Genomic DNA, 23961 nt, shown 5'->3' on the forward strand with positions numbered 1-23961 from the left:
AAACGTTTCTCACCGCAGAAAGCCGCCTTCGGCCTGGTTTGCTGGATCTTTACAGGCAGGAGTAGATTCACCGAGCCAGTTAGCCAACCTCCAAAGTGCACGGCCAATTCAATGTCAAACGTCGACACCCCTGCAGCGATGCATTCTTGAGCATAACCGGTTTTGTAACCGCATGACATGCCGTTACGTATCCCGCCTGCCGTTTGTGTTTGGCTGGGGGATTATGATTGAACACCTGAGTGCAGCACAGCAAGATGGCTGTGGTCCAGCCCAGACTCGATGGCTCGGGGTACTGGCCTTTTCCAGAGAGCGTTGTGAAAGGCAACCGATTGCTTTGCTGCTGCTGCTGCTGCTGGGCACGGCTGCCCTCTACGGCATTATTGATCCGCAGGGAAGCGCTTCAAATATAACACTGTCACTCAACTCTTAAGCAAGTGTTGCTAGTTGATGGCAATCCAGGGACCTCAAGTGGCATTCGTTCGGCATCGGAGGGAGTGCTCCTATCGCGATGGTTCGACAGGGATTGTAAACGTTTACATACGAACACTGGCACCTTGTTTTCTGCGGCTGTGAAACGTGTACGGCACAGGAGACCGTGATGTGTGCGTTCACGTGAATTAGTAGCTTTCGTGCTTCTGCAAGTGTGTTCCGCCTGATAAAGTGTGTAAAATATTAAAGTAAAATTAGCACCGGGGGCATGCCTAGAATTGGTGTTATTTACATAAAAATCTACCATTTTACACTTAGTGTGGTCTTATAGGGCTTTGTGGAGTTGTTTGGCTATTATAAAGCTCTATAATACCCCACTAGCATCACACACCCAGCCACGCTCTGCAATACCCCAATAGCGTCACACACCCAGCCACGCTCTACAACACCCCACTAGCGTCACACACCCAGCCATGCTCTATAATACCCCACTAGCATCACACACCCAGCCATGCTCTATAATACCCCAAGAGCAGCACAAACCCAGCTGTGCGGTGTAATTCATTTAGGTACTAATTGTGTCTTCCGAAAGTGGCTTTTTGGCATTTCCTGAAGAATTAAGGCAGAAGCAATTAGCAAGCCACCATATCTCAACTGTGGATTGTTTAGGCTCTATTTAGGCTGTGCATTATTGATGTCCTAAATCTCCTAATGGGTTAATGTTTTAGTTTTCTACTAATGTGTGTTTGAAAGTGCACTTTAAAAAAATGCTGCCTTTTTTAAGCTTGCATTTTAAGACAGCAGGATTATCCACCTATGCCCTATAATATACCAGAGCTAAAATGTATTGTACTGGATATTACATTGACTACGTTGTGGCCTGTATTTCCTCTGATCCTGCAGTTAATTTGTAATAACTGGCTGTGACATTTAAATCACTCTACATTCAAACAGGATATTGCTTTAAGGAAAGCATTGTTGCTGTCTTGCTTGCTTTAGAATGGCAACTTATCCTCAGAATGAACTCTTTCAGAAGGACCTAATATCTTATTTTACATGTCCTTCTTTGTGCAGTTATGAACTTTTTTCTATCAAACATTTCTTTGTTCATGAGGCCAGATGAGCCAAGTTATTGAGTTTTCCAAAGTGTGGTTTATATGATTAGACTTTGGAGACATAGGATCGATAATAATGTGGGACTAGTAGTGCTTTAATTCTCGTGGTGTACTGTATATATGAGCATCAACTTTGCATTACAGCCATTTACTGCTTGATCACTAATGCAGGCCATATCCTGGACTCACTTTAGTTCTGCATCTATTCAATCAGTCCACTTCGTACACAAGGAGAACATATCGATTCTTACATTGATTGCGTGCCTATCACTAAATTACCCATAATGCTCCCCATGTCGTCAGATGTCGAGAGCTCAGCAAGGCTTGAGGCCGGAGAGCACTTGGATGGGGGGGGGGAGACGATCGGACACAACAGGCGTTGGAGGCTGTGGGCTTACATATAGGGCAGCAGGGGGCAGTGCAGCTAAATCCATTATTGTACTTTACTTCTATTGCCCCATGGTTGTGCTCCCCGCCTGCACCAACCTGCATTGACCAGCGTGGTGAAGTATGACCACATAACCCCCATTACCTGTGTCCCGCGCGGGACGTCGCTCCACATGAGGCCCCCCCTGCATGACGTCATTCCACATGAGGTCCCCCTGTGTGACGTCACTCCGCATGAGGCCCACCCCCCTCATTAATATTCTTGAGTGGGTGGATTTTTACACTGACGCAGAGGAAGGTCGAGCAGAATAAAATAATTTATTACGCAAAGTCGCTTCAAATATGACGTTTCTTTACAGAAAGTGATGGTAGAAAATAAATCTATGCAGCACAGTGCTACATCCTTGCGTGGCGTCCCTGCAAAAGAGGGCCCCCCCTCTTCATTAATATTCATGCCCACGTGAAAATTTACACTAACGCACAAGAAGGTTGCGTACTCCGCATCATGAGCGGGTGACGTCACTCCACATGCCGCACCCCTCCCCAATAACCATTACCGGGTGACGTCACTCCACATGGGGCACCCCCCCCCCCCCCTCATCATCAATAATCATGAGCTGAACATTTTTTCTATTAAATATTCAGATTTACTGCAATATACATCCGTCCTTGGATGGGCAAAAAAAGCTAGTTACAAAGAACTGCACATGTACATCTACAATTATGGCATAATTTGAGAATTTTGAATCATTAGGAATATTTTACATTTTTACCTTTAAATTATGCATCCATGCCGCAAGCGAAAATGCATCATCGTCATCCTCATTTTAATGCTTGCACTGTTGCCATATGTGTTTATTCAGCCACAATTTACCCAATATCCTGGATGCATCATGGCAGAAACCAGTCTATTGAATTCCCACAAAGGTGGGCTCTAAATGGTTGATGGGCTGAGTTGACATCCAACCTAGCATTCTACCAACATTGTCGTCCGGTATGGTATACGTGTGGTATGTAATACCACTTTTATACACTGGCGCATCTTAGCCGAGTCAGCAAGGGACCCTTATAGTAGGGGTTGGTTTATTTGCCAAAGCGTGATGTGGTAGTCTCGCAATACAGCTGAATCTGGCTCAGGCCAAACCGGGCCAGTGGTAGCTCAAATGACACGTTCATTGCATGTGCGGTCAGCATACTGTGAGGACAATGAACAACATTGCGTCACCGCCTCATCTACACGCAATTAGACTCATTCATTGCTTGTGCCGTCGGCAGCACGGCTCCTCTTCAGCGATGGAATAACAACCCCATGGTGCCATGGTGACGAGATGTTAACTGGTATACAGGGGGTCGTGGGTTCAATCCCGACCCTGATGCCTGTATATGTTTTGGGTTTGCATGTTCTCCCCATGGTTGTGTGCAATTTTCTCTGGGTCCTCCGGTTTTTCCCTTCAGATTAAGAAACAATCATTTGGAGTATTTGGCTGCTATACATTTCCACATGATAAGCCACTTCGTTGAGCTATCATTTGTGGCCAGGTCGCTTCTGAAAAAGAGCTATATAGCTCAGTGAGCCTTACCTGGTCAAATACATTTTTTAAAGTTTTTTTCATAGTTTAGCTCGACGCACCCGAAGTGCAGCTCAGTTGCACAGCGGAAAAGATGCGCAAGTTGTCGTTTAGACCAAGTCCCCGTACCGATCGAGCGCCCTGTTTGTTCAGCTTTCCCCAGGCCACGAACGAGACGCTGCTGGCCAAGTTCCGCAGGCAGCACGATGGCAACAAGTACTACGAGAGCACCGCCGTGATGGAGCCCGCCTTCATCATCAAGCATTACGCTGGCCGCGTCAAGTACTGCATCAAGGTCGGCATTCGCATTGCACCGGTTTCCGTGATTGTGTCCGTTTTGGGACGGGTTAACACACCTGCTGAAATGGGACGAGAACTCCAGGAGGTCAGGCAGCTGATGGCATCCACGCACTGAACATTCCACAACAAAATAGGATATTATTTCTCACATGCAATTATTTGCCAATTTTAGATATTGGAGCCACTGTACTGACAGGGATATATTGGACGGTTATGGTAATTTAATGATTGAGTCCAGTGTGTGCTCTCAGCAGGGTACCCAGAATGATCAATATTTGGAATGCCTTTATAGCAAATTTTCTATGTATTTGTTTATTGTAAAAAATGTATCATTGTTCTTTGTGTGCAAGTCCTTATTTAGTGTAGGTTATTAAGTCGGTAGTATTTTACTCTCCTGTTAGGAACATTAAGTATATATTATCGACATCTTTTCAATATATTTATATTTACTTGGTCTTATAGGATAATTTTTGGGCCTCTCTGTTTAACTTCTCACAAATATAAATGCACATCTTTAAAATGAGTCATGAGATTCGTGTGCGACTTTGTAGACAGTTTAAGGGCACTAGACATCATTGATCATGGCAATTCAAGAGAGTAATTGAAGAGTACCGGATATTCTTGGAACCTTTCTCAAAATATTGATTTACCTCTATATAACGTGGGCTTTTTTTCATTGCAAGCTCAGCTGAATATTATAGCCTGTGTCAAATTAAAGTATTAAAAAATGTCTCCAATGACCCTCAATACAGTATTTTTCATATTAAAGGATGGTTCACCGTTTAGTGAGAAAGCTAAACGATCAGAGCCAAGGTGAATTAAATAAAGATGAACTCGAAGTCTGTGGACAAACCTGACTCGTGCCTGGGTGAAAAGGGTTAGACATGACCGGAGGTTTTTTTCTTATCACCTTGCGAAGCAGACCTGCGTAGGGAGATAAGATACAAGTTATCAGGAGTTGCGTTGTTGTACAGAGAACAGTCTACCCATTTCACAAAGTGTTGAAGATGGAGTTTGGGGGCCAGATTGGTTGATTTTTATTTGGCGCCAAGAGACGTCTCGTAGCCAGGGATTTGCCAGCGTTAATCACGTGTGTACTATTTTGGTGGAATTTGACTTTCTCACAATGAAACTAAATTGGCAGTCGGTTGAGTTAGAAGGTCATCAAGGGGGTTTCTTGATTCCACGTGCAGATAATTTTGTATGGCCTCTTATCACCTCAGATTTTCTTTCTGCTGCGAAATTTACTTGAACATAAATTATATTTTGAAACTCGAACAGAATTGGTGTGGGTAAGGAGGAGATGCAGGATAAAAAAAAAATTCAAAGCTTAGGTCGAACCATTGAACGACCTTCAGGTTCATAAAGGACGTCAAGTCAGGTTGGCAGCAGGTAGACAGTTCCCTCCAGGTATAACCTCTCCATGACTAAGGCAGAAAGTGTCTTTGTGGCGATGGCTGTGTTTCGCAATCTGAAAGTAACAAGGTTATCATCACAGAGAGCCGATGATGGATGATGGCTTCTGAAATGGAATTTATTCTTTTTGCCTTATATATTGTTACATGTATAAAGTTTGTATTGTTTGTGTATTTTGTAGAGTCCCAATCCTGCTTTTTGGGTTATATTTGTGTATTTTTGAGGGTTACATATAAGCACACAGCCAACCGTTCAATCATCTGTAGTGCCAAAGAAAGTACGATCTGTTTGTTTTGTAAGAACGACATTGAAGAATATCAGGTGTGAACTAATATATTGCTTCCAGATTTATCTGCCTATCAAGTCTAGCACAATTTCAATTAAATTTGTAAAAAAAATACAAATTATAACTCGTAATAAGGCTGCAGCCCCGCAATTGCTTGCTTACGCTACTGCTGGTGGAAGGACCTCCACGAGAAGAAGTTCTAGAGAGCTCCTCTCGTGGATGTTTTGGCCTACTCTTCCACGCTGGCCAGACATTTATCCCCACGACACGTGACCTGCGGATCGACCGTAGTGTACCCATGCATAAGCTGCTGTTTGGACTGAGGTTGGGAGATGTAAGAAACTTGTCTATTGTTTTAACTGATACGCCCGCATATCGGCAATCTTTGGATTGCAAGTCCAGTGCACTAACAATTGCATAGTGGCAGTATCCCGTATCTAATGGACGATTTAAATCTAGATTGAAAGCTCATTTCTTTTAGAACCGCTTTTTGTGTTTAGTTTGTTCTCCCCCGCTTCTCCGATTATTAGCATGGTTGGCTACACACGTGGTACAAAAGAAGTTCAACATACGTACATGCATCACGTTATTTCCGCAGGACTTCCGCGAGAAGAACACGGACCACATGCGGCCGGACATCGTGGCTTTGCTTCGGAGCAGCGAGAGTGCGTTCGTGCGCAGCCTCATCAGCATCGACCCCGTGGCCGTGTTCCGCTGGGCAGTGCTGCGCGCCTTCTTCCGAGCTGCCTGGGCCTTGCGTGCCCTGGGCAAGAACGCCACGGAGAGCAGCAAGCCAGGTAAGTGCACCCCCAACCGTGTGCGGTCAAGGGGCTCGGCGTTGGTCAAAACTTTTCGCTTGGCATTTCAAATGCATAAATTCACATTTCGTGCCCTGAAAATAATGTTTTGTTGTTGTCTTTACTTTCTACGCTAGTTATGCATTGGGCAAGCACACTAGGGTGCTTAGCGTTTTGTTTATTGAAGATATTGGGACTAATTAATGCGTTGGTGGAATAACAACACATTCACTGATATGTTCTGCTTATTTTGGCGGTGGAATTCATGTGAATTCCTCCTCGGTGTTTGTTGCTTTTTAAATAGTTTATATGTACTTTTTTGAGCACAACTATTTCGTATAAACAGTCAGCTGAAAATGTAATTATTTATAGCTGCCTGAACCAGCTGCATCAGTGTATCATCGTTGTTATTGATAAGAAAGAAGGGTTTTTTTTCAAGTAAGTTGAACATTAAAATCGGCAACGTCAAGGTGTCTAACATTACACATCATGTGTTTTTTATATTTCGAAACAGATGCCCAAGGATAAAATGCATTTCTAATAAAACACGGCAAAAAGCCTTGTTGGTCTACTGCAATAGTCGCACACATTCCCTGCACACTTGAGGTTTTACAGCAGCACCCAAGTAACTGCAGGCCCCAGCATAAATTCAGCATGTAATCTATCGTGGTGTTGCTAAGTAATTAATCTACATAATGAGCCTTTACGTTGAGCTTTTTCGCAGATAAGTTGCACAGGAAATGCTATCAGTTGCTGGCATCATTGCTGCTACGCTTCCATTTTGCTCTGAGTTCAAGCATGATTTCACACTAATTTTCCCCGGGAACAAGGCATATTACTGTGGGAATTGGATTAGAATTAGATTTGTTTTGTTTTGTTTGCTTTTATCTTGAAATTGATTATTTTAATTAGCGTACAAATGGTCACATGTAAAATTGAGTATAAATAAATGAAAAGTTAAAAGGTAGACCTTCATTAAGCACCTTAAAAATCCCTACTTTGGAGGTGTATTATTTAAAATCATGGTAATATTAAGATATGCAAGTATTCGATATACAGCATATTTCAGCCATGAGACCAGACAATTCACTTGCCTGAGGTGGCAGGATTTTAAGTGGTTCCAATTTCTTACGTGGTCAATGACAGTGAATTTTGTGATGACCATTTGAAACGAGCAGGTTATTAAGTAATTCACTCTTATTAGACATATGAATACATTCGTACAACTAAACGTTTTGCTTACTACCGTGGGTGGAATCAATTTTTGCGCTGGTCCATGGACTTAAACGTATGAGGTCTGCCATGAATGTCATGCATGTTAAACTGAAATTAAATACAGGGTGCTTAAAAATGTTGTAACACTTACATGGGACTTTTGTCTTTAATGGAAAAGGAACGGATAATACGCTGTAACATAACAAATGTATGTTAATAGCTTCAAAAAGTCACAGAGTTTCCACTTGTTCACCGTCATTGTCAACACGTGCCTGGAAACTTCTCCAGGTGGTCTCCAGAGCCCAGAGGCACATTTCTCGTTGCATTGTTGCAAATTCTCAGGAGCGTTAAAAATGTTATAAGCATCCTGTATATCTACGATGTTTAACATATGCATATGTCATGTAGGTTTAAATGTGCTAAACTCTGATGGTATCCCTGTTTTTTTAACGCGTTCTCATCTGTGTAGTTTTAGTAGTGCGGACTTAGTATACAGGCTCTGTTAACTGTCTCTCTTTTAATTTTGCTCCCACCAGCTCCACTGGGTATCATGGATGACACATGCAGGCATTGCTGCATGGGATTGACTTTGAGAATTCATGTCGTGTTCTATGCCGTTAGTCAAAGGAGACAATGTGCCAAGAGTGGTTGTCTATTTTTTTAAACAATGTTTTTGTTGTTTGTGTTCTTTGTTAATTTTGCCCGATTGTTTTCGATGCTAATACAAAAGTTAAACATAGAAAGTGTAGCAGTGCTAAGTTAAGCAGTGCTCATCCCCGTGGCATTTCTGGGCTCATGGTGAAGATGCCGCATTATCATGTGGGTGACCGCTCTCTCATCAGGACAGCCACTGTTTGACTTCGCACAAAGTGGTGCTTATTTTATTCACCCAAATGTTAGCTACGTGTTAGTGACTAATATTAACAAGCAGTAGTGATAGAATGTTTGCTTTCATAACTGTGTGATTTGTGGTCACTTACATCAGTGACACTCTGGGTCTTAATATGGACAGGTCTTACAATCGGTGGTTTCATTGCAAAATTAATACCTGTCGAGGTCTTTCAGTATCTTCACAGGAAAGACCTCGGTGGCTGAGTACAATTCTAAGCACCTCTGTGCCATTGCCAGTTAAATATGTGCTCGCCAATTGAATGTGTAACAACTGGGTTTGCTAGCTAAAATGGTATTTTTGTTTTTACGCTGTAGTATATATATATTATGAGTCTTGAAGAACACTGTAGAAAAATGTATTGTTTGTGTTTCTTCGGGTGCAACTGGGTTGTGGTTGGTTATACTACCCTAGCAGTGTTTGTAAAGTGATACTGCCTGCCTTACTGTGAAAAATGTAAAGGATGTTTTGATAACTCGTTCCTCTTGGGCTCACCAGAAAGCCCCAGCATTCCAGAAGTTATGAACATTTGACTTTCCTGCAGCAGTTAAATTGGACTAATTCCCTAATCCATTGATTCGATAACCCATGCCTCTGGATAATAGTAATACCATGGAATGAAATTGCAGGAATAACAAATCATAAAAGTCCAATTTTGGTCACAGCTACAGCCAATGTTATAGCTTTATTGGAATGTTATATAAATATGAATAACATTCCAATAAAGCCATGGCGGTACTACTCCACCAGATAGAATTCTACTCTTTGCTGGAAGCTAACCTGTCGTCGTAGGATTTATTCAACATGTTTTAAAATTATACATGGAAATGTTATTGGAGGAAGTTGGGGTGAACGCTGAATTGGTTGCTTGCGTGACATCTTGTGAAAGGGTTGCCTGCATTGTACGTATGGGCATTTGAATCTAACCTGTTCACGTAGTAACATAAACAAACAGAAACGTGTTTTTTTGTATCGTCACACGATGACGCTGGTTGGAAGACATGAACAATACAAATTCTTAAAATCCTGTCAAACTTGTTCCGTGGGTTTCGTGGCTTCTCTTGGGAATAATGGAATCTTTGGTATCACGCTGGACTATTATATACCCACTGAGGAAATGAATTATTTTTTAATTTAAAATATTTCACTCATAATACTACATTTAAATCGTTTATGATAAATATAGCTAAAGTGAAACGTAATTCGTACATGTATTCCTTACTTTAAATATGGGGTTTCAAACTATTATGTAAAAAAATGCATAACTCTTTTGAAACCTCATTTTATCTGTACGGAAAAAAAAATGTACAACATTAAAAACGCTTTTGAATTTCAGTTTAACAGCTGCCTTCTTGAATAACTTAAAAAACGGATAATATTTTTTTACACATTTCCTTCTGTTGTAAACTCAAAATTTGGAAAGAATGCGCAATGGAGATTCGGAAGGACCGAGCCCTCAGAGGGTATAAATCTAATAGCGCCCAGCTTTGGGCGCGACGGGTCTGGGCCCTTTTGTGTGTGCTTCTCTAATATCTCTCTGTCTCTGATTTCTCGTCCACTTCTCTCCCTCCCTGTCTGTCTCCCGTGTTGCTAAAGGTGATACTGGTGGTGTGTCCCCGCGTGCACAGAGCACTCTGGCTAGATTTAGCTTGCTCCACCACCCCGTGCACCAGCGGAGCTTAGAAATGCTGCAGAGGTTCAAGGAGGACACTGACAGTAAGGCCTCTTCCCCTCTTCTGCAAACAGGAGAACTGCAGCTTAGCGATGATGTTCCTGTTTGGTTTCTGCATTGTTCACCGAGAGCCTTATGCACAATAACCCCCCTTACGCATGGCAAGAAATGAAAGTGTTCACCTTGTCGCAAACAGTATATGCATAAACAATATATACTTCATACAATATAAAACATTCATTCTTTGATCTTTTTATTTATTTATCATGGCTCCATATTCCATCTCCCATTGCATTTTAATTGTGAAGAAGCCTTAATGCAGGTTCCACGGTAGCTGTACAACATGATACTCCTTCATATTGAAGAGCATCCATATTGGAGGAGTCAAGCCAGTGAAATGAATCAGTTACGATTCCGAGCATTAGGCTTTCCAAACGACAGCGGCTTACTCTGCAATGCTGGTGCATCCTACAGCTTTGCAGAGATTAAGCAGTAAAGGTTGCCATTGCAAAAAAAAGCGATTACAACTCGACAGGTCTGCAGCATCTCTAAGTGCATTAACATACATGTGCTAATTTACACAGGTAAGGCACTGATCATTTTCAAACTAACAATCGTGCTACGCGCTATAATTTTCCTGTCCAATGTTTTAAGGTTATTGCCGCACCTGGATTCCCAGTAAATCCATGTTCACACTTCTTAACAATTGCTGCAAAGTTAGCCTCAGTTCACATGTCAGGGGAACTTAATTTGAAATATATTTTTGTGTATTTTAATTCTTATTACCTATAAACCAAGATAATACAATGGGTTGAATTCAAATGAGAATGCTATCAGAATTACAACACCTCGTTATTGTGCCGGAAAGATTCGTTATCGTGACCTTGATACGTAACCTTGATTAAATCGTCCAAAACGCTGTTGGAACATAAGTGGCCACTAGAGTTTTGGTCTTCTTTTCACCGTTGTTATAAAGTGTGGACTGCAATTAGGAGGGGGAGAAACCCTTGTTGCTGGCCGACTGAATGAACAGTGGGTGTTTGGCTAACCTCCTCCCCCCGCACTGCTCTAATTCCATGTTCATCGTTTAGTGGATGTTCTCATGCTTTCCCTTCGCCCCCTTTTCATCTGCATGCCACTCGATTGGCCGCTCTTCTCTACTAATCAGCTCATGTTTACGCCTCTCATATGACTGCCTTGTCTTGAGGAGTGAAGAACCAGTGCCTACTAAAATGTGAATGATGTGGACATTTACAGCTTGAAAATCCATGAGTGAGAAGCCTGTGTTCAGTGACATTGTTTTTTGTTAAATGCAATCATACAATGTGTTTGGATTAAAGAGCAAACCTTCCTTGAGTACGTCTGCCAATTTATAATATGCATTGTGCACTCAAATTTGAGCGCAATTTAAAAAAACTAAACAATAATTCCCAAAGACAATTGCAGCGTACTATTGTTTGTGTCACTTCGTTTACCACTTGTAACAAAATCTATTTTTTTTGTCTTTAACTATCCATATAAATGTGTTTATGTAAAAAAAAATGTTTTTTACAGTGTCCTGCTTAAGCTGCCATCACAGTTGAACCCTGTGGCCTGGGGCAAGAGCTCGGCAGTCGAATGCTTTTTTGTTAATTCTCACTCTCGTCACGTTTTCCTTGACATAGGTATGAAACGAAACTCTCGCATCCTCCTCGCAGACATTCGTAGAGGGAGCTCTGGGGACAAACCTCACCGGTAAGTGATGCCACAGCAATCTTTCAGAGATAAAGTGAGCTTTCTGTTTTTCGTTGTTTTCCCCCATATTTCCCCCCCCCCCCAATTCTGCCCTTGGTGTCCAGACACAGAGCAAAGTTGTTTTCCAATACAGGATACCGTTACATCCAGCAGTTCTTCCTATGGAGACACTGACTCACCATAGAACGATGACATTTCCACCAATGACTCAGGACTGCCCTATGAGATTAACACTGAGGATGAGGACATTTCACAGAGCATCACATGACATGCATTGTGCATTGAGGAATCCACCAGACGATCTAGCAAAACATCTGTTTTGATACCTGTTGATTAGACACCTTTGTACACTGGTGTGACTGAGAGGGTTGTGCCAGTACCTCTGTCCAGCCAACACAGCTCAGAATAAATAGTTTGTGAAATATAGGGTGTCTATTATAGACCAGGCTACGAATATCAGAATTAGTCCTGGTTTATCCGGCATAGCCACCCATGGCTCAAACCCATCATCTTGGCATTTCTGTGTTTCAATGCTTCGGCAATTCAGAATCAGAATCTTTATTTATCCCGGAGGAATCCTGATGAGCTATGCAGCCTCGCTGTACTAGCAGTGTTTTCTGTCCACACAGATGCTGTCTTGTGATTACTGTCAACACCTGCTCCAACAGTCCAGACAGTTGTCCATAGAACTGTTACCTTTTTATTCACGTGTTCATGTTCCGTTACATTTAAATTAGTTTGATTTATTACACGGATGGTCCTGTTTAGCCAGTTTCCCAGCTATTTTACAAATTTGTCAATAACCTTATATGTATGTGTGTACGTGTGTTGAACTTCTTTCGAACCGTACCTTGCTAACAGTACGATTCAGCTTTGAAAAATCAGCTTTTTGCATTTATGTATTTTATTGTTTAAATGTAATGGTTTGATTTTGTATAACATATCTACGCTCGGGGATAAACATCTAATATAACAATGGAATGCTTCAAAATGGCAGTGCTGTAAATAGCAGACTGTACTGTGCTGTGCTTTTCATGCAATAGAAATTGTATAATTTGTAAATTAAAAATCTAATTTTAATTGTGGGTTGAGTCATCAAAATGGCCTGTTTGGCGTATCCTGTGAATTTACAACATTAATGTACTTACATTTAATTATTAAAGAGGCAGGCAGGCAAGCAGGATGCGTATTATTTTACAAGCATTGATGGCCAATGGACGAGACTGGTGACAGAGTTGCAGCCAGGAGAGTGATCGCACCCAACAGCACAACCACTTCTGTTGTGGCATTGTGTGACCATGGGGAGTGGTGGAAACGTGGAAATGTCTTCATCTAGCAGTGGATAGAACATGGCTGGTGATGATAATGATGATAATGGTGAAAATTACTTTTAATGTATATCATAGCAGTGCACTGACAAAGAACAATACACTTGTTTATATATATGTGTTCATGAGGCATTTCAAAATGAATTTCCAAGTGAGTAATGGTTTTAACATTTCTGAAGTAAAATACTTCAATTTAAAAGTTAGGTGTGTGCACTCCACAACTGTGTATAGGACGGTGCATACGTGTTCACGCAATTTTCCAGCAACAAACTTTGTCGAGGTGTAACTTGCATGGAGGAGTTAATATTCAACAGGCACCGTTTCCCAATTGAGTTTTGTCTAATAATACAAATATAAAACAATAAAATTATCACGGCGTTTCGACTCCAACACAAGCAATCATCATCAGGTGTGAAATCCACAATCGAAACGTCGTGAGAATTTTATTGTTTTATATTTTTATTATTTTATTGTTTCCGTTCTACGTGACTTTACCGAAAGAACCAAGAAGATGAACCCCTGCAGTAACGAAAGCTTTAAATCAAAATTTGAGTTCTGTCTGTTTTTCAGTTTCTTCAATAGTGTGGATCAGTGTCAAGAGGCAATGCAGAAGACACAGTAAGTGCAGTCCCCTGTACTTGTTCACCTGTGCATGTTTCACTTAAAGCTTCGCTACCGGAACAATACTTTTTGAAGACAATAATAAGTGGTAGTGTGAGTGTAAGTTACTGCTTCGTTGTCGTTTTTCAGCAGGAAAAATTACGATTTTTCATTCAAAATTGCACACGTTTAAATGTTCACTTTATAGAAGATGAGGAACTTTCCATTGGTGAATTTCAAGACTGTGAGATCAGACACTGATGAATAAATCCCATAAATAAATTACAATAAGTAGGTCTCGAGTTCAAATCTTGTTTGGGGGTTGACCTATCCCCTCTGGGGGTCAAGAAAATTACTCCCATTTTGTAGGAAATCAACAATGTCTGTCCTGTACAGAAACCAGCTCCTGTCCGAGGAATGTGGAATCTTCAACATTGGCTATGGCTTCTAACAGGAATGAAGGACTGCCCCATGCCCATTTGCGCATTGAAACAATTTCACTCATTGGCTTGACTTTGTTGCGTCACAAAAGGATGTGACGAATATTTGACCGACCATCGCACAATGTGAGTGCACTTAGGAGAGCCATCAACTTAGTACGTACGCATGGAGGGGGGAGGGGGATTAACCAAAATGCGTACGTACGCATCGGAAACAGGGTGGGAGGGGGGTGAAGCCTCGATAATAATTTGTCTACATTGACCTTCAAATGAGTTAAAGTATTAATCATTGATCGGTTCTGCGTGGATTAAATATCGCCGTTCTATAGGATTCGGGGGGGGGGTGGGGGGGGGTCAAGTTTTGACAGATTTTTGCGTACATACTAAATGGGTGGCCCCTTACAGTATTTGCCCTTCTAAGGCGTATGCGTCGCTTGGCCTGGAAGGAAGCTCCTACTTCATGGCGGCAATCCCCCAACTCATGTAAACTCTCGCGATGAATATTCGTGGAGGTCAGAGTTGGTGTGGACTTTTCTGGGGAATGCTGGGAAATCGGGAATTGACACCTGAAATAACAAACCGACAGACAACCACATGGGAGCTTATTCAGCAAGTATAAAATGCAGCCTCGACAGCAATTTATAACTGCAGCATACATTAGTAAAATAAACTCGCTTCATTTGTCTTGAATGAATTTGTCAACTATTCAAGTTTTTGCATCCCCATGTTTGAACTATACTGTTTAATGAACCAAAATACGTGGATTGCCATGGTAAGATAATAAAGTCATGTAACGGATGTAAAAATCGAATCGATATGAAACGGTATGTTGTTTCAACATGGACAGTATAATTTAACATGTCATCATATTACACAGAAACAGAAAGGATTCTGGCAATGTATTGCACAACAATTACTTAGCAAATTTAATGGAAGTAATCAATAAAAAATATTCCAGTGGTTGGATTGTAGATGTATTTTAAAATGAATGGCGACATAACCCCCCCCCAACCCTAGTATTTTCGTCGTAGCTTTCACTTGTCTCAACAGATGTACATTTAATTGGCGTCAGGTCTCGATATTATTTCAAACCACCTTGCCATATCGCCCATAACTATTATCAATACTTTGAAAAATTACAAGGTACATCGTGCAATATTTTATTATTTACCCTAAAGGAACTCGCTGAGTCTCAAGGATCTTTTTGTACTTGCGATGTCTTCCGAGTATCCTTTTCCACGTGTGTAAGCAACCTGGGTGGAGAGGACTCGCTCTTGTGAAGGGCTAACACAGGGGTCGTCAGGCTAACACAGGGGTCGTCGGCAACCCGCGGCTCCGGAGCCGCATGCGGCTCTTTAAGGACCGCTTCGTGACCGTGATTTATTAAGGGCCAGTCTCGCATTCACATGCATTGCATCTCTTGATATATTGAGTTAAATTTTTTTTACGAATTGGAGAAAAATGGGCTCTTTGTTATTTTGGTTGCCGACCCCTGGGCTAACACTTAAACTCCGCACCTGATCGGAACATAAACCTTTACTGCCCCTCTGCATGCACTTTATTTACCTGCTGCTTGATGTCTCATTCTTGGCCTCTTCATCTTCGCATAATCCATACGTCCATTCCACCGTGTGTACCACCATGCTCAGAAAACATGACATTTTTTACAAAATCCCCACATTATAATTCATGTTCTGCCGTGATTTTGATGAATTTCTCTACTGTTGGTGCTTTTTGTTTAGCGTGATGTAGGTTATTCTGTTTCATGATAAGACCTCAGTTAAAGGTACACCATGTATCGCTTATTTTAGTTGAAATGGATACACAGTAATTCTAAATGTCAGTGATGATGTGAGTTAACATTCCTGACCACCCTTCTTCACAATCCTGAATGGAGGTCATGTTGCAAGTACTATGTGTACTGCAACATTGATTTTCTAAATATATATTTGAGATAATTTGAACAAAATATACCTCATGGGATGTATCCATAGTTACTGGTTTATTACATTTGCATTGACAGCATATGTGGCATTGATTGTGCTGTTCAGCATAATACCCGCCTCGTATTATTGCCTTGAACTTGCTCAGCCATGCTGTGAGTTACTCTCCTGTTCTTCTTCAACTACCAATGAATGACTGGGTCACTTGTTTCAAGCTCATACCCTGACTTTTCTGTTTTATTTTATTGAACCTCTACACCGCTCTTAAAAATCGAGGCTGCCTACATTACTTGTCTGAATTCTTGCATTCCTCCATCTTCTCCCGTTGCTTCCCATTTATAAAATAACTGTAGATTCACTAAAAATATATAATACACCGTCGTGTAAAATTACAAAGGGGTATCTTCTGAAACACAGCTAATTTATTCCTTTTAATTGTCATTAATTACGTCAGTCAATATCGTTTCTATAACCTGGAAATACAATTTTACCCATTGAGCAACATGAAATATTGCCTCTTTTGCAATGTTCTAGCCGGGTTAAGGCCAAGGCGACTTACTGCCTGTGAAATTGATAGGCATGTAATAGGTCGACCCCTTGGGATTTGATAAAATTGTATTTTCAGGTTGTGATTTGAATTAAGGGTACTGGTATCGACACCAGTGCAACTGTCCACAGAAGCCGTGGTGATCCTGCAGGCCCACGGATTGTGCACAGAATAGACTTTTTTGTCATTACGGTGAATACGGAGCCTCTAGTAGCTGGAGGCTTTACATGAGTCAGTTACATACAGTATGTACAAATACAACGAATTGGTTCTTCCATACACGATTAAATGCATGTATTGAGCATACAAATTTACTTTCATGACCGGAATTAATGCATCTTTGCATGCCTGGTAATGAATAACTAACACAGCACATTGTTTTTTTTGTTTGCTTCTTTACGGGTGCTATTCTTCCTGCTGAAAAATGTAAGGTTATAATTTGAAGGGCATTTTGAAATCCGTTTTTTTATTCTGGAAATTTCGCAGGTCTTTTAGTGGAGTCGAGCCGTGTCTTGCTTTCTGGTCGAGTGTCTCTTCTTTGGATGACCGTTATCAACCCCCTGATACAGCTCGCATGGCTGTGCTTTTAGTGAGACTAATGGTGCTGCTGGTGATGGTGGTGTGGGGAGGCCTGGGGCTGGGCTTAGAGGATGCGCTTCTTGGCGGGCTGGTTCCGAAGACGCTGAACTCTTTGGCTTCCCTGCACACAGCAAACTATTGGAGAGGGTTTCTGGAATCCTCACGTGAGTGGGTGTTGGAGAAAAGTCCTCTCTGCCTCAGTTCACTTGTGTGTATGTACATGTGCACAGTGTTATTTCATCAATAGAAAACCAACATTCACAAGATAATCGAGGAGCACTTTGAATATTGAGCACCCCTGATCGCAGTGGTGGCTACAAGCATGTGCTGGATTTGCATATTGATTTGATTTTCATTTATATTTGTTGCGAATCACAGCAAATTATTAAACTTAATTATTTTTTTCCTTTTTTCATTTCGTTGGATACCCTCAAATTGTGTTTTAGGTATCTTAACGCAGAATTAAGTTTCAGACCTCACTACGGCAGAGCCTCACAGTCTAATATCACGGAAAGATCTGGAAGTGATCGGGCCCGCCCCAGACATCCTTCTAAGGGCAATGCCATCACGTCGTTGCTAAAGCGATGATTATTACCCTGCCGTTTCAGTGAATGCTTCACTCGCACTATATATTTACAGCGGCTCATACATTTGCCCTCATTTGAGCCACACTCGATAGGCACAACAATTTCTAAAATAACTTCCAATTTTTTTCAGAATACAGTCATATTTTGCATATTTCTTTAATAGTGCATGGGCTAACTATGATGTCATTAAGATCCCTACGTTGATGCGTTTTGTATATCTAAATGACATTCATTTGCATTCCATTGGCGTTCACCTGAATGACATATCACTTTGCACATGTGTATGGCATGTATGCTTATACATCAACTACCACTGCTGAATAGCACACAAGGCGAGATAACGACATCCCCAATGGCATACTGCACGCAGATTTTTTTACACATCTATTTATATTAATATATAAAATGCAACGAAAATGGTGATGGTTTTAATTTGAAAGAGCGGTCTCACTGACCTGTCACAGATCTGAGATGTGACGAATCTCACACCCTGTTTCCACTAAAATTGTAATTGCTCACATTGCTGGTGTGCTATTATGCAGTAGTGGTTGATCGTACATGTATAATGGTACATGGTCTAAGTATGGTATACTCGATAGCATAGTCACACATTTGTAAATGTACTTAATTTTCTGCCATCCGAAATTCGTTAGCCATTAATATGTTAAGGGAGTTAGTTGTAAATGACAGAAAATATTGGTGGCTCTTTCATGATGATGTCACCATCTGATGGCAGCCTGCCACTGTTCTGTGGCAAGAGACGTGCGTGCCATGGCCTAGAATAGCCACTGGCTTGGAATATGTGTACCTCGCATGTCATTTGTACTCTGGCATTTATTATGATATGCATTTTGGACCCCACTATAATGTTTGAGGTGTACATCACATTGTAAAACTACCTAAAAGTGATATTGCGTCCATGTGTTGTCATTCAATGCTGTTTCTCATCACAGTTATATCGCACTCTGAGATCTAATTTACTCAATGTTCACGTGTTATCGCCGTGCATGCCTTCATTTAGCTCAGATTTTTTTTTATCAAATAACTTACATACACTGTGAGGCCATGCCTTGTCACACATGAAGGCTTCATTTTTACCTTGGGTTGCTCCCTAGATTTCAAATCAGGATCTTGACCATGTTGTTTGTCGTATCATATGGGCATCACTACAGTGTTAGCTTTAGCCACTGAGATTCCCATTCCAAAAGTACTTAATACTCTGGTCCATCACATTTCACACAAACCATTGGGCCTGCATCCATGAAGTGGCTTTGAACAAATTTAACAGTTTGTTTGCAAGTCATATTTTAGCTATATTTCAAGTGGGTAGGTAATGTTTAGTGCAACAATATTAGTTTAATGTGCAGGTGTTTAACACTGAATGGGAAATTACTGCATCACGGGTTTGCCTCACAGACTTTGGGGAAGTACAAGCTGCATGTTTCTACTTCACTCTGATTCTGCTGCTCTGTATGAGATGTTGTTTTCTTCTATTCCACATCGCATGGCTGATTACCATTTAACACTCTAAGCACTGCCGCTCATTTTATTTATTTTTTGTGTTTTTGACTAACTTATTTCAATTGTGCATTTGGTGGCATTTGGCGTGATGAAAGTTTAGTTTTGAAGATCTCAGATCAGTGTGCCACGTGTCAGGGAATTAGCGACAGAAGAGATCCTTTACAGGACTTCTCCCTAACAATCTTCCAAGTTCTAGATTTGAAGCTTTCGTGACTGCAAGGATTCATATTCTTAGGTTTTTTCGGTAAAGTCACGTAGGTAAAAAATTTAAATTAATAAAAGTAAAATAAAAATAAAAATCACGACGTTTCGGAGGCAACACAAGCTTCCGTCTTCAGGTGGAACCGTCACAGCACGACAGCTGTATCATTCTCTCATTTACTTGATACAGCTGTCGTGCTGTGACGGTTCCACCTGAAGACGGAAGCTTGTGTTGCCTCCGAAACGTCGTGATTTTTATTTTATTTATTTTACTTTTATTAATTTGAATTTTTACCTACGTGACTTTACTGAAAAAACCTAAGAATAATAATCTTCCAAGTGCCCTTTTTACACTTCACGCAGCAGGGCGCACATATTCTTTACAATGCGATTGTCTCATATGGCAGTGAAATTAATTTGTTATTCTCAGAGCTGGAAAAAATGTATTCAATTCAAGTACAATACCACATTTTATTATGCTTTTTCTGGGCAACCATTGGTGGTGACCATGCTGAGACCATAAAATACAACTTTCTACACTTGATAACTCAATTTAATTAGGACAAGTTCCTGGATTTTAACTCAGAATATTTGTGGCACGATGCTTTAACCTGGCCACCTTTAACACTGCCTCTTGTTAGCAAGATACATCTCTCGGACTGGACCTGTTTGCTCCTTGGACTGAGCGTCTTTTAATCTTTCAGTACAAATGTATTAGAACGACGCAGTATAAAAATAATGGACATACCACATTATGGAAACTTAGAAGCGTATGAATGAGATGGCATAATATCTGCCCTCTACAGGGTTAATTTATATTTTTTAAACCAAATGTTATCAATTCACGAAAATATCTTCAGGGGTATTGTTTTCCAAGGATCTTTTACATTTCTTTATAAACTAACATAATTACCAACGTAAAACACTTTCCATATATTCTCTCATTGTATTTAGAAGTGTGACACCGTAAGATCTCATTGAACAGCTGTACATACTGCGCTGTCATCACATGTTGCACATTTGATGCCTGTTATTTAAACAATTTCAATCTGTGTCCGTTTCTGCAAAGGTTTATAATTCATTTCGACGCAGAATGTGATCGATCTTGCTGCCGTGCAATGGCAGCCGATTGGATATGTTTGTACAACTTTTGCGAAATGTTAACAACCAGATTTGTGTGTGCTTTGTTTTACCAGCAAAGGCAAGAATGTAAAGTCCAGACAGAGCATACCGAAGGTATGAAGTTACACAACTCACCAGGCGGAGTTATTTATTGCATTTGTGACGAGCGTGACTCACCGTCTTGGGATATCTGTATAAACATCTTGGACCTCTGTTGTTTGTTTTAATCACTCTTCAGAGGGGAGAGTCCCAATGAAATAAACACTTGCTGATCTGGCTTCCTAGTCGGCAGTGAAGGAAATTATTCATCTCATATAGGGATGGGAGGAAGCATTAGCTACTGTTTAACATTCCTTCTAAACAATGTGCAGGGCTCGTAAAAAAATTGCCTGTTCTGCTTAGATGTTATCTGCCAAAGGTCTGCGTGCATATTATTTGAGTAAAATTGTATCATATGCAATGTTGGGCAAAGGTTTCCGTGTATTGCTAGGATTAAGAAATTAGGCCTTAGCTCATAGCTTGACCAATGTATAGCATAAACAGTCTACCACAGGAACCATCTTCTTTAAGTGCTGACCATTACAGCTTCAGTGACTGTGCCAATGATATTTCAAACTCGCCTTAAAAGTGCCTGTGCTGATGATTAATGCCATTTTAGCAGTTCTGTTCCAAAGCATTGGCATTAACGGTAATGCACATGAGTAATTACTTAAGAAAGTATCCTGCTGAGTAGTTTATTGATGTTAGTGTTCCCTGGAGGTGTGAAACTTCAAATGTTGACGAAATATACACACGTGTATTATGTGATGCTGTGCATACCAGATTTATTTTGTATGTTGACAAACCAAAAATCTTTGTACCTTAGTGAAAATGTTTGCACTAAAATGCGGCAAATATCACAGACTGGTCTTCTATAAATTAATACTTTAGGCATATTTACTCTGTGAATATGTAAATTAAATTATTAAATGTTGCAGGCATTTAGTGCTTAGACAACACGATGGCATCCTTATTCAACCATTGATTTATTGTGCAGCTGGCCACACATGCAGACTCTCCAAATAAAGCCATCCACTTTAATATATTTTCTCAAGCTTACATCAATAAACAGCTTTATGTATGGGACTCACTAATGTTCCCTGCAAAGCGATGGTAGCCGTGCAATCATCGTGGGTACCAGGTGACGCGAGCACTTTCACTGTCCTTGAGCCGTGAACATCGGTGAGATCCTGAAGAAAGTGCATTGAAATGGTTTGTGTGGCTGACTTTCATTGATGTTGTACATCAATAGGTGAACTTCTAATATAGGATTATGTCTAGTTAGGGGTAGATGTGAGGTTGGATTATGACTAAGAATTGTGGATAATATTCGCGTGAAGTGGCCCCCCTTTCTGCCGCCCAGCTCCCACCCCGGATCAACCCCCTTTGTTTTCCCAATGCGTTGCCACAATACATCCCCCCCCCCCCCCTCCAGCTTTCCGCCCCCCCCCCCCAGCTATGACCAGGCCTATCCCAACCCCTCCTTAACCACTCCTGCCTGCTCGACTGTCGCCAAAACTACACCACCACTTTTAATATCCCCACTCTTCATCTCAAAGTACTGTCATCCCATGCGCAACTTTATAATTGATGTAAAGCCCCTTGGAATAAGGAGCTATATGACTCTAAATGAGATAAGATGGATGGTTTGGTCTTGCACACTGTCACAGTTCCTTTGCCTCTGCATTCTGCTCAATTATAACCATAACTGATACAATAGATTTAAAAAATTCAGTCTATCTTTTCGATGAAGGTGGATGATAAATGTCTGGTTGCTGTATAAAGAGAGGAGCATGATGACATTTTACTCGTTAAGTGTATCTAGTTGCGATTGAAGGGAAACAAAGTAATGTTGACTGTGAAAGAATGTCTGGACCACTTGCTTATTGAGATGTGACTTGTAGCAATAACAAAATCTTGGTCGTGTATTTTAAAGAACCTTAAGATCTGCTCTACTGGACCATTTTTTTTAAAATGGAAAGCCTCTAACCCCTGGTGAAATTTATGAACTACTGAAAAACATTTGTCAGAAAAAAAAAGTTGAACTCTTAAAAGCAGAACAGTCGTTGCTTATGTGTTGTTTTTACCCATATGCCCCACTCAACACGTAAAATGTTGTACTATATTGCTTTTTTGTGTTGAATGAGGCCCCATCGTTTATATGGAGTGTACTTTCCAATAACAGAAAAAAGCTCAACACATGTATCAATTGCAGGGCCTTAAAAGGAGAAAAGTATATACAGTTAAAACCTTGCATTGCGAGTAACTTGGTCTGCGAGTGTTTTGCAAGACGAGCAATTTTTTAAAATAGATATTAATTTGATAAACGAGCGAGGTTTTGCAATACGAGTAGTACGTGTATACGCTTTGTCTGCCGAGCGTCACGTGATCACAACTGATATACGAGTGCTGTGATATACGAGTGCTTTGGATTACAAACACGTTTCCGGAACGAATTATGCTCGCAATCCAAGGTTTTACTATAACAGGTGCGATGAAGAAGGACCATTGCCCAAAACATATTGAGTCATTACTTTATTTGTGCTTGTGCACCACTGCCAACACAATAATCTGTTGACTCTTTCCAATAACATCTGTTAATCCTGCACGGTTTTGTTTAACACGCCTCACTTGTTTTTGTTTATGTTTAGTTTGTTAAAACAGCCTTTAGTCTTTAGTGTGTTGTCCTTTCCCTGCACCTCCCGATTAGCACGGTTGGCTATGTACGGTGCAAAAAGAAGTTCACCATGCGTGCGTACTCTGCAGACAAGACTTAGAAGGTCCAGTGTGGATGCGTCGTAACCTGCTGTGTTTGCCTGTGGCAGCATCTGCTGGACGTGAATTCCCTGAAGCACATCGTCAACCTGACGCTGCACGACCGCACCACCAAGTCCCTGCTGCACCTCAACAAGAAGAAGAAACCTCCGAGCATCAGCGCACAGTTCCAGGTCCATTCATTGTGCACTTCACCTGTAAATGCGCCAGTTTTGGGAAGGGGTTACCTTTTTTTAACATAATACCACAACGTGGAATATGGCATAAGAGTACTGACACCTATTCAGCACATCATACTGGTAGGAACCTCCTGGTTACACCAACCCACAGGGGATTATTGTGTCCATCCGTCTGTCCGTCGTGCATCAAAAATGGGAGGGGTGGGGCTGGGTGGAGAGGGGAGGGTGGGGAGGGTGGGGAGGGGCTGGGTGGCGAGGGGAGGGTGGAGAGGGGCTGGGTGGGGAGGGTGGG

At 41.1% G+C, this 23961-nt stretch overlaps 1 protein-coding gene across 11 annotated transcripts in view; it reads left to right on the forward strand.

Moving 5' to 3' along the window:
- Window positions 1-23961, forward strand: part of MYO9A (myosin IXA) — a 185203-nt gene that overhangs the window by 113832 nt on the left and 47410 nt on the right. For 7 of the 11 annotated variants that reach the window (XM_061557963.1, XM_061557970.1, XM_061557972.1 and 4 more), the window contains 8 exons: window positions 3653-3794; window positions 6100-6298; window positions 9999-10118; window positions 11739-11808; window positions 13707-13754; window positions 17257-17409; window positions 20751-20790; window positions 23541-23663. In XM_061557963.1, the coding sequence (XP_061413947.1) occupies window positions 3653-3794; window positions 6100-6298; window positions 9999-10118; window positions 11739-11808; window positions 13707-13754; window positions 17257-17409; window positions 20751-20790; window positions 23541-23663 (895 nt within the window). The remainder of the gene's footprint in view (window positions 1-3652; window positions 3795-6099; window positions 6299-9998; window positions 10119-11738; window positions 11809-13706; window positions 13755-17256; window positions 17410-20750; window positions 20791-23540; window positions 23664-23961) is intronic. The other 4 variants (XM_061557966.1, XM_061557969.1, XM_061557968.1 and 1 more) reach the window with 4 other exon arrangements.

Source organism: Lethenteron reissneri, chromosome 24 (assembly GCF_015708825.2).
Source record: "Lethenteron reissneri isolate LAM-NWPU_2019-01 chromosome 24, ASM1570882v1, whole genome shotgun sequence".
NCBI classification, from domain to species: Eukaryota; Metazoa; Chordata; class Hyperoartia; order Petromyzontiformes; family Petromyzontidae; genus Lethenteron; species Lethenteron reissneri.